At 39.9% G+C, this 14268-nt stretch overlaps 1 protein-coding gene across 5 annotated transcripts in view; it reads left to right on the top strand.

Moving 5' to 3' along the window:
- The window catches only part of LOC115056204 (kinesin-like protein KIF21A), a 51069-nt gene that overhangs the window by 14892 nt on the left and 21909 nt on the right, over positions 1-14268 (top strand). For 4 of the 5 annotated variants that reach the window (XM_029522473.1, XM_029522474.1, XM_029522476.1 and 1 more), the window contains exons 2-13: positions 3754-3976; positions 6067-6249; positions 7477-7617; positions 7892-8023; positions 8876-9046; positions 9670-9785; positions 10081-10276; positions 10420-10609; positions 10705-10771; positions 11295-11498; positions 13958-14045; positions 14146-14260. In XM_029522473.1, the coding sequence (XP_029378333.1) occupies positions 3754-3976; positions 6067-6249; positions 7477-7617; positions 7892-8023; positions 8876-9046; positions 9670-9785; positions 10081-10276; positions 10420-10609; positions 10705-10771; positions 11295-11498; positions 13958-14045; positions 14146-14260 (1826 nt within the window). Of the gene's footprint in view, positions 1-3753; positions 3977-6066; positions 6250-7476; positions 7618-7891; positions 8024-8875; positions 9047-9669; positions 9786-10080; positions 10277-10419; positions 10610-10704; positions 10772-11294; positions 11502-13957; positions 14046-14145; positions 14261-14268 lie in introns of all 5 variants that reach the window. The other variant, XM_029522475.1, reaches the window with a different exon arrangement.

Below are 14268 nucleotides of genomic sequence, written 5' to 3' on the forward strand. Positions count from 1 at the left end.
AAAACCTAAAAATATTTATCTGTTTGATGTGCGAAAAGGAGACCATATGTTTAAATGAAAAACAATGAATTGCCTTTCAGTGAAATGAATGGTGAAAGATTCATCATGTCAGTGCTGAAGTTATGACTCGGACTGGAAAGTTGAGTCAGTTTAGATCTAGTTGTGTCCACCTGCTTTGTTTGCATCTGACTCATCATAGTCTGACTACATGTCTCTGCTGCAGACATCATGACCCCTGACCCCTGACACTTTTTACCTTTGACCTGAGCTCATTCTAAAATGTTCATAATCCACAGGAAAAGATGAGAATAGATGAGTCACCACAACTGTTTTTATGACCCCTGTATTTATGTACTGAGGATCAGTTTTCATTTTCACGCATATGATCAGTTTGGCTTCAATATTTGCTTGTGACAGTCAATCAGATGTATTGATTTCATTTGTGGTTGATGGAAAACTCCATTACTTTCCATGTCCAGATCCATAGGGTCTGTTGTGTCCTTTCACTTTTGTTCATGTTGTTATTCTATTATATTTTAGTTGAGAAATGAACTGAATGAAGTGGAGCTTTATAGAATCATTTAATTAAAAGAAATGCGACAAACATAACCTTTGATAGTATAATCTTTTATCTATCTTTCATTTGAACGATGACACTTTTTGAGAAACTGACACAACATTTACCTTTCAACATGATTCTACAGAGTATAATAATAATATTGTAATATAAAGGCAATTGAAGTATCTGCTGTGTTATCGTCACTGAAGTGATGAAGTGTATGTGGCTTTTCCTGTTCCTGTTTCACCCCAAGTACAGTTAAAGCTTCTTCTACTCCAATTCTACTCAAATCAAATAATCTAAAAATCATTCATAGGAACCAACAGTCATGTATGATGTACAACAGAGATGCTCAGTGTTTGCATGTCGATGAAACTGGAGGAAACTGGAGAAATTCTTGGATGTGACAGTGCTGTAAGAGAGTGTTGATCCCGCCAGGATTAGACACTCAATTACAAAGTTAAATTGTCTGAGACAAAGACAAGCCCCCAAAAAATACTACCCCCATCCCCCTCCTGTGGTTACTGGAAAAGATTAGATTTCAAGAATGTTCCTACAGGCGAAGAAAACATAGTAGGATAATATGGTTAATTTGACATGGAAGTTAATTGATTTTCTGACTGGGCTTCATTGGTGTGTGTGTGTGTGTGTGTGTGTAAAAACAGCGATGAAGACCATCTCACACTGTAGACTCACTGAGCAGGTTCATTGTCTGACTGTCCTGACTTTTTTCGGCCAGACACCCGTTTCTAACCAAAACACAATGTGTGTTTCCTTTTTTTCCTTTGTTTCTTGCAAATGCGCTCAATTTGTAGTCTAAATTAGAGAAATCATTCTTCCACATGATCACCCATATTAGAACTTTTACCTCCTCTGATGATTGTCTGATGATTTGATTGTCTTTTTAGATTTTCTTTTTTGTTCATGTTTGCTGGCTGAAATTTTTGCTCACATTTTTTTAATGCATCACTGCCACTGACTGCTGAGCTGTGGAATGGCATGAAACCTAGAGAAATATATGCTATCCTCTAAGTGAGCACACGCACATACTAACTGATGAAGGGCTTTTAAAAACTGAAGATGTTTCAGTAGAAAATATGTTCTGGCGGGATGACAAATGTAGGTTAAAAAAAACACACCAAAACACTGGTAAAAATGAGTATTGACACAGCTGAAGGCCTCCCACAGTAGAAATGCAGTTTCATGTGAAAGATTAGTTCTAAGAGCTAATTGTTGTTTTGAATGAACCAGACATGTTGTTGTTCACTGTGTGTGTGCGTTGGATGTCACTGCGTTATTATTTGAAGTCAGATATACATGTAGAAAATTAACTGTTGGAGAGTTGAGACAGTGTTACAAATAGGAACGGGAGTCAGGCCTCCTTCCTGAGCAAAATACAGCAACAGGGAACATCCTGAGGCTGGTTTTGTGATGAGGAAGTCCATCAGTACCATGTGTCAAATGTTAAGAATATGTCAGTCTCAATATTAAAGTAATGACAAATATTTTGGAATTTCGGAGAACCACCTGTCACCAAAAACAATCAGCAGCAGAACGATGACCAGTTTGTGTCTATTGCCTGTGACTTCGCTTAGAGGTTCCCTGCCATGTCACAAACTCTGGCAGGACATTACCTCTCCTCCCTCACCATCGTCCAGCCATGTAATCCCACAGCCGTGCCATCAGTGTCAACGCTGGGATTGTGTGTCACACAGACAGACACTGGCTGCATTGTACTCTGCTTCCAGCATTGTTCTCCCGTGGACTTGGGGACACAATGAGGCTTTTATCCACACAGGAGAGAGAGTGACCAGCCCACCATCAGGTGGTTTTCTCCCAAGCTAGTGTTTTAACCTGTGATGAGAGTTAGTTTAAAGTGACAGAGATATTTTCTCAAAGATTGGCCCCGTTGGTCTTTCCTAACTACTCGAAGCGGTCCTGAATGAATCAGATTTGAATAAACTCTTTTCATCTTTTCCGAGATGAACTCTAATTTTTGTGCTTTGTCCTTGAGTATGACATGTCTGTTGTACTGTTGGTTCCACCAAAACAACAGTCTTTTTCGGTTTCTCACCCACCCAGTCCTTCTCTCTCTCACCTCCGTCCCTCTGTTTCTCTCTCAGACTCAGCACCGTCTGTTCCTACCTTCTCTCTCTCTCTCCCTTCACCCCTCCCTCTCTCTAACCCAAACCAGATAATCCCTGCCAGGTTTCAGCTTTTCTGACTTTAATCTTTGACAGTAGACAGACAGACACACTAAAGTGGTAACTTATTAACCAACCTGCAGGTTTTATGGAACATAGTTTTAGGTCAGAGTTGGATGTTGATGTTGTAAGTGTTTTACAAAATTAATTGAGCCATTGCAATAATTGAAATATCATTTTGACAGCAGCACAGCAGCGTAGTGGTTGTCCAAAGACGTCATGTTTGGGTTAACTGGTTGTCCGTAGGTCTGAGTGTGAGTGACCGTTGGTCTCTGTCTGTCTCTGTATGTTGGCTTTGCGATGGACATTAAAAAATAAAATTTGGTCTCTAGCTTTCTTTTGCAAGCGATCAATCACCAGACAACTCTCCCCATGAAGAGTTTAATGGATTTTACAGTAACAGTTTTTGGTACCTAATGGCATTTAATTGTGTTGCTAATTGCTGCCTGCCAAAATATGCTTGCACAGACACAGCTATAATTACCATGTCTGAACAAACCAGTTTACTGTTTCGAGAAGCAGGTCCATGAGGGTGCTGAGAAATGGGTTATAATGTTAGAAAGCTTGACGCACACAGCAGCTCCAGTAACTTTCCATCCTGTTTCGTCGAGCCCTTGAACTTTACTGTGAATATACTCTGCATTGTCAACACGTTTACATTCACATGAATGTAAACGTGTTGACAGTACTGTTTCTAGTTGTTTGCAATTCCACTGTCAGCATCTTGGTTTTTTAAACCATTTACTGAGGTAATGAATTAAGTGAGTGGAGTTAGATAGAATGTGGGTTTAGGGCACTTCAGCATTGACTAAACCTAACAGTCACTTATTTTTTTCTTAGCTTTTTTTGTACTTTTTTTTTTTTTCATGTACCCCTTATAATGTTTGCAGGTACTTTTGCAGTTTTTCAAACATTATTATTCAAACAACAAACCTCATTTTTACATCCCGTTCAACACAACCTGATCCCTGCTTTTTGTGTTTTGCATAGGATTCGTCCCCAGCTGGCCAAGGAGAAAATTGAGGGATGTCACATCTGTACGTTTGTGATGCCAGGGGAGCCGCAGGTGATCCTGGGGAAAGACAAGGCCTTTACCTACGACTACTTGTTCGACATGGACTCCCAGCAGGAAGCCATCTACAGCACCTGCACCGAGAAGCTGATTGACGGCTGCTTCGAAGGTTACAATGCCACCGTCTTTGCATACGGACAGGCAAGTCTTTGTCTTCAATTCTCAGCTGCACTGCTAGCGGTGCGGAGAGATGGTCTCTGTGTGTGGGTGTCTGTGTGGGATGTGAAAGGAGGCCTGTTGAGCAGGCGGAGAGAGACTGAAACTACCTTTCAGCCATTGTTTGAAAGGAATACTTTGTATTCCTTTAGCTGGGATTGGCTCCAGCACCCCTACGACCTGGAAATGGAAAAAGCGGTAGAAGATTGATGGATGGACTGTAATTTTTTTAAATGCACTTAGTCCCCTCCTTTTTGGGATCAATGCTGCATTTACCTCTCTACACTTAATATTAAGCTACAGCCAGGCGGCGTTTAGCATAGCTTAGCATAAACAGTAGTGACAAGAAATAGTCTGGATGGGCCTGAAGATACAAAAAAAGTCTGCGTATGTATGACTGAAACAAATGAGATATCTAAATATCTTTCAACATTGGATGGTTCCAGATTTCTTGACTTGAGTATATTTGAGTGTCTAGGTCACATTTTATTAAAACCCCCCAAAAATATTTGCCTCGGCATGTATGAAGTCCTCTACACCGAGAGCCCTGATTTCTATCAGACGTAAACTCCAACACAAAAATTAAAACCCAGACAGAGTTACAGCAAATTTGTATTGTTCCTGTGGGAGACAGACATTTGTAAAAATTAGTTTTGTTTTTTTTTTAAACTAGTGCTCAGCTCTGATTCATCTGTCTGAGTCTACCTCACAGCATGTTTATTCATTTATTCATAATGGGGCTCATAATCCTCATAATCCAAAATTCTTATGAAGCCCAGAGAAACTTCAGTTTCCACTGCATGCACACCATCTCATTTATTAGTGCTGCTGCTGCCTCCATCACGTCGTATCTTTAAGAACGCTTAGGGGGTTTAGCGGTGGTATTAAACGCATCACTGGCAGTGAGCCTGCTATTGCTGAGACGTACAGAGATTAATGTTTTTCATCCCCACTGCACTCACAAAGTGCTCGAGAAATTACGGCTGAAAGAATAGAGATACAAATGCCACACATTAGGGTCAGGCTTTTTTCCAGGTATTTGATAGTTCAAACATTTCACTGGGAGAATAATCTGAAGATTATTGGATACTGTAAGCAGTCATTTCTTCATTTGTTCTTCTTATCTGCATACTTTGCATTCTTCATGTCCTCCATCAAGTTTTTGACATGGAAATAACGTGCAACTTTGGGGTACAACCTCTGGCCCCCTCCTCCGCCCGCTGCCCCTTACCTTCCCTACTTCTTGGGTTGCTGTGGTGACAGAGCTCCAGCTACATGGCACTTACACAATTCACAGTGAAGTGCTCACATACATTTAGGTAACTAGCTTTACATCTTTAATGTGTGTTTTTGACCCATATCTCACAGTTACTGTTTCTGCTGGCCCACTTCTGGTTGGATTGGCCCAGATCAGACTGTTTGCCTCTCTGGCTTTACAGGGACTAATCTAGATTTAGACCGACCCACTCGGCAGGATCACAAGAACTCAGCTGTAAAAAGATAAAAAAAAAAATGATGCCGGGAGGAGAGAAAAAAAATTCTAATTTAAAGTGCTCTGAATTGTTCAAAGTCTTTTGTAAAGGTCGCAACACTACGTTGATATATTTGAACATCTCAATGCAGTTTACATCTCCTCTATCAGGCTTCACTCTGATATAGTTAGCACATTTAAAAACCACAGTCAGAAATAAGGTTGAACAGTAAATGAAATTATAAATTACAACACAAAAAATACCCTACAACAAGATAATTGTAATAGTAAAACTAAAAAATGAAAACAAACTATCCTTCACTTACAACTTGATTATACTTTTATTTTTGTCAAACAGAATATTAAACTGAGATCATCCAAATTTTGTAGGAACAAGTTATGAGAAGAAATGAACTGCATTAAAATAGTATAAGGAGGTTACCATAATTACTCAAGTAAAGAGATACAGCAGAAGAGTGTTAGAAGTTTTAGAATTTCAAACCTTTCAGTGAAACTGATGTCCTGATCTGTGGGAGGTTCACCCTGATTTCAGATTGTTTGCAGTATTTGTTCTTTTACAAGAGATCTTCATCTCCACATACAGACAGGTTCAGGGAAAACCTACACCATGGGGACGGGCTTTGATGTCAACATCCCAGATGAGGAACTGGGCATCATCCCCCGTGCTGTCCATCACCTCTTCAGAGGCATCGAGGAGCGCCAACAAGCCGCCCAGGAGCAGGGGCGCCCAGTGCCTGAGTTTAAGATCAATGCTCAGTTTCTTGAGGTACAGACCCAATTCACACAAGCTGCCATGTTTTGATATTGTTCTTGCTTCTTCCAGCCAAAACCAAACAAAAAAAAAAAAAATTAAATATGTCACTCACTAGCGTTGGGACTGGTTGTACAGAGATGTCATGGGTCAGACTTATGTAGTTGACACAGCTCGTTTAACAAGCTTTGGCACCAGCCCTCCATCACTTGAAAATATCCACCCTGACAATTGAACTGCAGCAGCTGTCATCGGGGGGTTGGAGGTGTTGGGGGCACAGGGGGGTCTCAGTCTGGGCGGCGGGAGTTAACAGGAATGATTTCAGTTGACACTTGTGTCGGTCTGTCAGACTGTTACATTGTTCACATTCCTGGACCAAGAAATGGAAACGGTGGATGAACTGTCATTAAGAGACCCGCACAGAAATGATATGGCTGGCAGGAAATGATCACTTCAAACTTCATGCTTCAATATGAGTAAAGTTTGGTGCAGTCAGTCTCTAAGCTGGCTTTACCCATTTTTTTTCTACCAACCAAGGGTATTTCACACTTTTTGCTAAACTGGACCAGAAATTATTCTTGCATTCCATGTCAGCTCCCTTTGATTTAAACTTGTTTTGTAATGGACCGAAGTATTTAGGAGTATAAAATTTCAGTTTCTTTGTCAGGGTATAATAAAAAAAAAATCATTTATTCATTTATTTTTTTAAGTAAAAATTAAATGTAAGGAAGACCATTCAAACTGAAACCAACATTCTTCTGTATAAATACTGTAATCACAACACAATACTTTTTTATGATGAAGTCAATCCAATTTAAGCTGTTAGTGTTTTTCTTTCTGTATGAACATTACACCTTTATGAGACTTTGTATAATTTTTAGAATATGAGTTTGCTCTGTCAAAAGAGATACATAATAATAAATAAGTATACTATTGTATTTTTTTATATTTTGCCAAATATTATACATTGTTAATATAATCAAATTTAATATTATCAGCCAAAGTCTGTTTCACACAGTCTGTTTCATTTACCCCATCACCTCTTTAAATTTCCAAAATTTGAACATTATTTTTCTGAAATAAGCTGAAGCTGAAGCTTATGTTGGTCCTTAATGTAACCAAAGTTAGGATAAAAAAATCTCAATGAAGATGATTCAACTTTTTAATAATTTGAATGATTTCATTCAGTAATTTGAAGTGTTTCATTTGCTCAGTTCAACAGTTTAACTGTTTTTTGTTCAGCTCTATAACGAGGAGGTTCTGGACCTTTTTGACTCCACACGAGATATGAAGCAGAAATCTCACATCAAGATCCATGAAGATGCCACGGGAGGAATCTACACAGTGGGAGTGACCACACGGACCGTTACCTCTGAGGCTGAGGTACAGGAGGGAGAGAATATCTCAAATATTTTGTTCAGTACAATTGCTAATATAATCATCAGCAGTACACACCCTTTGTTAATATACATTTAATAGATGGTAAACCTCTTTTCCAGGACAATGCCATTCACTTTAATTTGCAATTCATATGCCGTTACTACTCTCTTGTTTAGTCTTCTAAATATCAGAGAGGATTTGTTGTGTTTTTTTCCTTGTTGTTGTGTTGAGTTGAAATAGTGTGTTAACACATGAAACCCCTTCTCTGCCTGTTCAGATGATGCAGTGCTTGAAGCTGGGAGCTCTGTCACGTACCACAGCCAGCACCCAGATGAATGTCCAGAGCTCTCGATCACATGCCATCTTCACCATCCAACTGTGCCAAGTCCGCGTTTGTGCCTCCGACAATGTAAGTACATTTACACAACAATTACTGTCACGTGTTTAATCAAAATGAGCTCTTAATATTAATGCACTTTCTTTACTTTTGAATTTTAGTTCAATGCTAGTGAATTCAGTTTTCCTTTCATGATTAGATGTCCAGTCTTTTTATTACTTGAATGTAGACTTTCAAGAGTAAGATAAAAATTAAAAATAATTCGATTTACAAACCATCTGCACTGTGTGGCCTTTTGTAGGGTAGGAAGTCACATTAGAAATAAAGGCTTCTGAAGATAAAGAGCTAGGATGTAATGAACACACTAACTGATGTAACCACAAGACATCACTGTGGACTGTTTACCCCTCTTTAAATCACATCTAAAAACTATTGTTTCCTGTTTTTAAATTATGTTATTGTGTTATTTTTAATTGTGGTTTTACCACTTGTAAAGTAGCCTTGCTTGTTGAGAAAGGCGCTTTCAAATAAAATGTATTATTAATATGCAGCAACATGTCTTGCTTACTAAAACCTGTAGGAGAAGACACTTTCTCAAGTCCCTTCACTGGTTGCCTCTCAGTTTTAAAATCGATTTCAAAACTTTTTATGATCTTTTTTATTGCTTTTAGTAGGGTTTTCCATTAACTCAATGGACAATGAGGATGTGAGGGCGCAGGATTTCTAGTATTTTCTCTTGAACTGATTTAATCAATTTATGTATGTATTTGTCTATTTTGTCCTATTGAATTGATTGGACTGCGGTAACTTTTACTGTTAGAGACCTGGTATTGCAGCACAAAAAAGTGCAAGTTTGATTATTGATTGAGTGATTATTTCGCTAATGGTGTGTGTGTGTGTGTGTGTGTGTGTGTCCTCATTCAGCAAGACAATGAAACTGATAACAGAGTCTCCAATGGAAACTCTGAGTTGGATGAGTATGAGACATTGACGGCCAAGTTTCACTTTGTGGACTTGGCTGGTTCTGAGAGACTAAAGAGAACGGGAGCAACAGGTGATCGAGCCAAAGAGGGCATCTCCATCAACTGTGGACTGGTGAGTTTCTGCCTCCATTTACAGTAAGCACTGCTGCAGTAGGAGCAGCAGCTCTGATAGTCCAATGCTGCCATCTTGTGGCTGATATTTCTAAATGCTCAGTGTGAAACCAAAGTGCAACAGAGTAAAGGTGGAGTGGAGAATCAGTGGAAAATGTACTATGTATGATTATGTCATGGGGTTTTTGCTGCCTTAGCAACAAAAAGCACATCAGCTTTAGTCTGAAATGACGCTATCAGCAGTGATACACTTCATGAAGCGATTTTTAGAAGGAATAGTATGCATTTCATATGTACATTAGATTATATTTGATTCAACTTCACTGTCATGTCACATGTTACTGGTACAAAGGGATGAAGTGCAAGGCAGTGGTAGAATAAATTAAATTAAATTACATGCACTCCAGTGACAATGGAGACGTGTATTTAAATGCAAGCATGCATAAGGGAATGCACATTTTTAATAATAAAGAAATGAAACCTTCAAGATTTCATGTTGTACCCAAATTACATTTAACTTTTTTTTTTTCGGGGTAGCACTACACAGTCATTTTATTAGTGTATTGTAGTCCTGATATGACCTCCTGCTGTGTGAAGATCTGTATGAATCTTTCTCTCCTGCAGCTCGCTCTGGGGAATGTAATCAGTGCTTTGGGTGACAGGAGCAAGCGGGCCTCCCATGTGCCTTACAGAGACTCCAAGCTCACCCGACTCCTGCAGGACTCTTTGGGAGGAAACAGGTTTATGATTTCTCTTTTATAAGTACCATTTATAGTTTTTAGGTTAGTTAAAATTCAGGACCCAAGAGGAATTAAGAACAAAATCAACAAATCCAAAATGTGAAATGTGCATCATCATTTAACATTGGCATAATTCATGAGAACTCAGTCTAGCCTTGTTCTATTCCGAGACAAATGGGTAATTTTAGTGGTTTACTCAGCTAGTAATTAGGTTATTAGTTAGTAGTAAAAAGGTGCAGTACAAGTAACTGTACAGCTAAAGCAAACAATAATATTCACTTCCTTCTCCTATAAGCCAAACAGTGATGATCGCATGCATCAGCCCGTCTGACCAGGACTTCATGGAGACTCTAAACACACTGAAGTATGCCAACCGAGCCCGGAACATCAAGAACAAAGTGATGGTAAACCAGGACAAGGCCAGCCAGCAGATCAGCGCTCTCAGAACAGAAATTGCTCGACTGCAGATGGAACTGATGGAGTACAAAACGGTGAGGAAAGAAGAGAAAGGGGAGTGGAAAAAACTGTTTTGTTTCTTCTGGTGGTTTGTGAACTAACCCTATCCATTGTGTGCTGAAAATTGTTGCTCAGAAATAAATGCAATGATAAGTCACTTTCTCCCATCCCTCTGCAGGGCAAACGTATGGTGGGTGAAGATGGCGTGGAGAGTTTCAGTGACATGTTCCATGAGAACTCCATGCTGCAAACGGAGAACAGCAACCTGAGGGTGAGGGTGAAAGCCATGCAGGAGACCATCGATGCACAGAGGGCGCGGCTCACCCAACTGCTGAGCGACCAGGCCAACCAGGCCCTTGCCAGGGCAGGTAGGGCTGTGCAGTAAAACTCTTATTATTCTGTTGTCTTGAGGTCTGTTGTGAATATTTAACAAAACCTGAGATCTTCCCTGCTTCCCTTCCAGGTGAAGGAGGAACAGAAGAAATCGGAAACATGATTCAGAGTTACATCAAGGAGATTGAAGAGCTCAGGTAAATAAGTCATATCCTGCTCTACTTCCATCTTCTTTGGTCTATCCTGGAGTACTCAACCCCACTGACATGTGAAAGCATTACATTTTAGAAATAGGTGTAAATAAATGAGAGCTGTATTCATTAGTAATTCATTCATTCATTCATCTTTAACCACTTATCCATTTCCCGGTTGCGGGGGCTGCTGCCAAGCCCAGCTCACACTGGGTGAAGGTGGGGTACACCCTGGACAGGTCGCCAGTCCATCACAGGGCCTTTTCTCCTTATTGTTTTGTGATAAATCAGTAAATGTCTTCATGTCTCATACTTCAGTCACTACTGAAAAGTGTTGAGTTTTCAAACCTTTTACTCAGTGTTGATGTTGAAAGGTGTTGCAGTGACTTGAGCTGGTGGAGATAGTTAAAAGATAACTATTTCTGGAGAACTCTTGAAACCCTCAAACCTTCAAAGCTTTGTGTATTATAAGAGTGTGTAACCCTGCTGTGAGCACTGTCGGGTCCCCGTGCCTGGTTTTCACCCTCAGAGCCAAACTCCTGGAGAGTGAAGCTGTGAATGAGAATCTGAGGAAGAATCTGTCCCGCGCTTCCAACCGTCAGTCATTTTACGGAGGATCCGGCTCCTTCTCCTCTTCGCTGCTGGCCCCAGAGAAGGAGACATCTGATATCATCGAGCTGGCCAAGAAGGACCTGGAGAAACTGAAGAAACGAGAGAAGAAGAAAAAAAAGAGGTAGTAAGATTGCTTATGAATAGTTGAGGTTATTTCATCATTAAAATGTGATGCTTAGGCCATCCAGCTGTTGTGTCTCGTTGCATATTCAGCTATCTTTGCATCTTTATAAGTTTCCAACTAGATTGGCTCTTCTATGATTTGATTACAAACCATAAATATTTTTTCAAAGGCATATCAAAGACTGCAGCCAGCAGTCAGTTTTACTGAGGCGTTACCATTAGAAATATGGCTTTAGTGTTCCAGCGTGCCTATTTAAATTCCTCTGGACATGGAGCAGGTATTTGTAATTTTTGCTATTGCTACAGGGTCACCTTTGGCATTAGCAGCTGTTTTCTTAAAAATGCAGAAGCTTGAAACTTAATTCTTTATTCACTAAGGGCTGTTTACATGGAAAAACAGCGCTTCTGTTGCTTCTCTTTTTATCACTACTTTAAGCTGTTTTTATCACTCCTATCACTGCTCTTTACTTTCAAGAATCAAAGCTGGTGGTCTTATGTTTTTAGGTTGTCATCTCATTCTTGTGAACGCAATTCATGCAACCAGTGCGGTCTTGGCATTTGGAACACACATTTGGTTGGAGTCCATATTTATAAAATGCAAATAATATGATTTCCTAAACCAAAGGTCATAGGCCAATGGCATGGCAACATCATAATGTCCAGCAAAAGCACCTCTTCATATCCCAAAGAAAGTCTACTCTAACTGGACAACTGGATTTAGTTGTAAGTTCTTGTAGATGTTTCACCTCCGTGAAGAGGTTTCATCAGTTCTGAGTGGCTGGTGGGGAAATCCAGGTATTTAGCCTTGGTGGGATCATGTAGGGAAACCACCGGTCACTCAGAACTGATGAAGTGTAAAATCTGTTGCCATTGACTCTACTTTCTCTGAGAACTATGTCCTGGATGAGCGAACACCTACACAGACACCTCTTTCTGCAACACTGTAATGTAACGATAGCAAAACTTACAAATATCTCCCTTCATGTCACGATCTATAAACTGGGACTTTTATGTAATTTCCCATAAATATATTTTACTGGCCGCATTTAAAACCATAACTGACAAATGGGACATCTACATACATTACACAAATACAGTGGGCTCAGTGTCTGAGGCCACGTTCTCATTCACCACTATGGAATCCCTCAGTATGTGCTAATACACCGGCGCTAATCATCACAGTAGCTTGCAACAGTACCATTAGAGTTACGCTGTCGGCACTTTGGGGATAAACAGTGGGATTTTTTGGTGCAGAGCTATCTCTGACCATTCTCCCCTCCATTTTTCCCTCCGTCGTTCACCTCTTGCTTCCTTCTCTCGTTTGACCCTTCACACCCTCCGTGAAGACTCCAGCAGCTGTTGGAGCAGAGGGAGAGGGAGGAAAGTGAGGAGGTGGTGGAAGAGATTGAGGATGCCAGGTTTGTCTGAGCACCCACCCTCCTGTTGCCAATCCCATCCCTTGCTTCCCCTAAGTCAAATTTTGTTTTTTGTTTTGCTTTTGATTTATTTTTCAATAAGGTTTTTTCCCCTCCTTGAGTGAGAATTTGCAAGTGTAGCAGCACTGTTTTTGCCTTTTCAATAAACTTTAATCTCTCTTTCGCTTTTCTGTATGAATGTATTTGCTCATCCATTGATCCATCATGCTACATCTCTGCTTTCCAGTGCACCTTTTTGTGTTTTTTTGCTGACAATGCAGTATGTATTTAATGCACTCTGGAACTCAGCAGCATCTCTCTAATTCATGTGTTTATGAGAATCCTTTCCTATTTTTATTGTTGATGGTCAGAAATGTCTTGAAGGTACTGGTTGAGCGCACAGGCTAAATATTTACAGCTGACTGAAAAATGACAAATTCCTCTTCACCATCTCAACATTTCCAGGCCTCCATGTTTGGATAAAGCACTTATCCAACTGATCTGCTCCATGGATTTGGTTCCTTTTGTGCACTGCATCTTCATGCGCTTTTCATTCTGTTTTTTTTTTTTTTTTTTTTTTTTTTGGGGGGGGGGATTCTTATGAGATGCCTCCTTCTTTTGTTTAAAACAATAGTCTTGTCTTTTTCACAAATAAGCAAAATTAAACAGCAGCATCTCAATAATCATCCATTCGTCTGAAATATTGCCTCTATGTGGCTGGTTTATGGCACATGTGAACAATGCAGATTATGCATATATAAATGAAACCCTAAATAGTGAGTAGCTTTTTCTCTGTGCTGGGCGAAGACTATTCAAAAGCTTATTTGCCAAAAAGACGAAACAAATGCTATATTCCACTAACTCACTTGTCTTTATTACCCACAGATGTATTGTTAAAATATGCTTCATGTTTACTTGGGTGTTACAGTACCTGTCACGATGCACTTGGGATATACCTTGTGCTCTGCTCAGTAAATCTTCATGACACACTAACAGCAGATGTTTGATGTCTCTGACTCATCACTGTGCCTAAATCTTTCAGCGCCAACAAGGAGGAAATTCCTGATAATGAGCAGGAAAAGGGCACCGAGAAGGAAATGGCTGAGCGAGTCAATGAGGATGCAGACATGGTGAGACTCATTGCTTTCATTTCTTCTTTAAAGTGACTCTCTGTTAGATATTTTGAGAATAGCATTCAGATGTATTTTGTTGTGTTTGTTTATGTTGTAGGAAGTTCAGGACGCCAGCGACCATGAGGAAGGGGAAGAGGATGAAGAGGAGGAAGAGGAGGACATGGACGTTGAAGAGAGCTCAGAGGATTCTGACTCCGAGTCAGATGAAAAAGGTATGAGT

This window comes from Echeneis naucrates, chromosome 16, assembly GCF_900963305.1.
Source record: "Echeneis naucrates chromosome 16, fEcheNa1.1, whole genome shotgun sequence".
NCBI classification, from domain to species: domain Eukaryota; kingdom Metazoa; phylum Chordata; class Actinopteri; order Carangiformes; family Echeneidae; genus Echeneis; species Echeneis naucrates.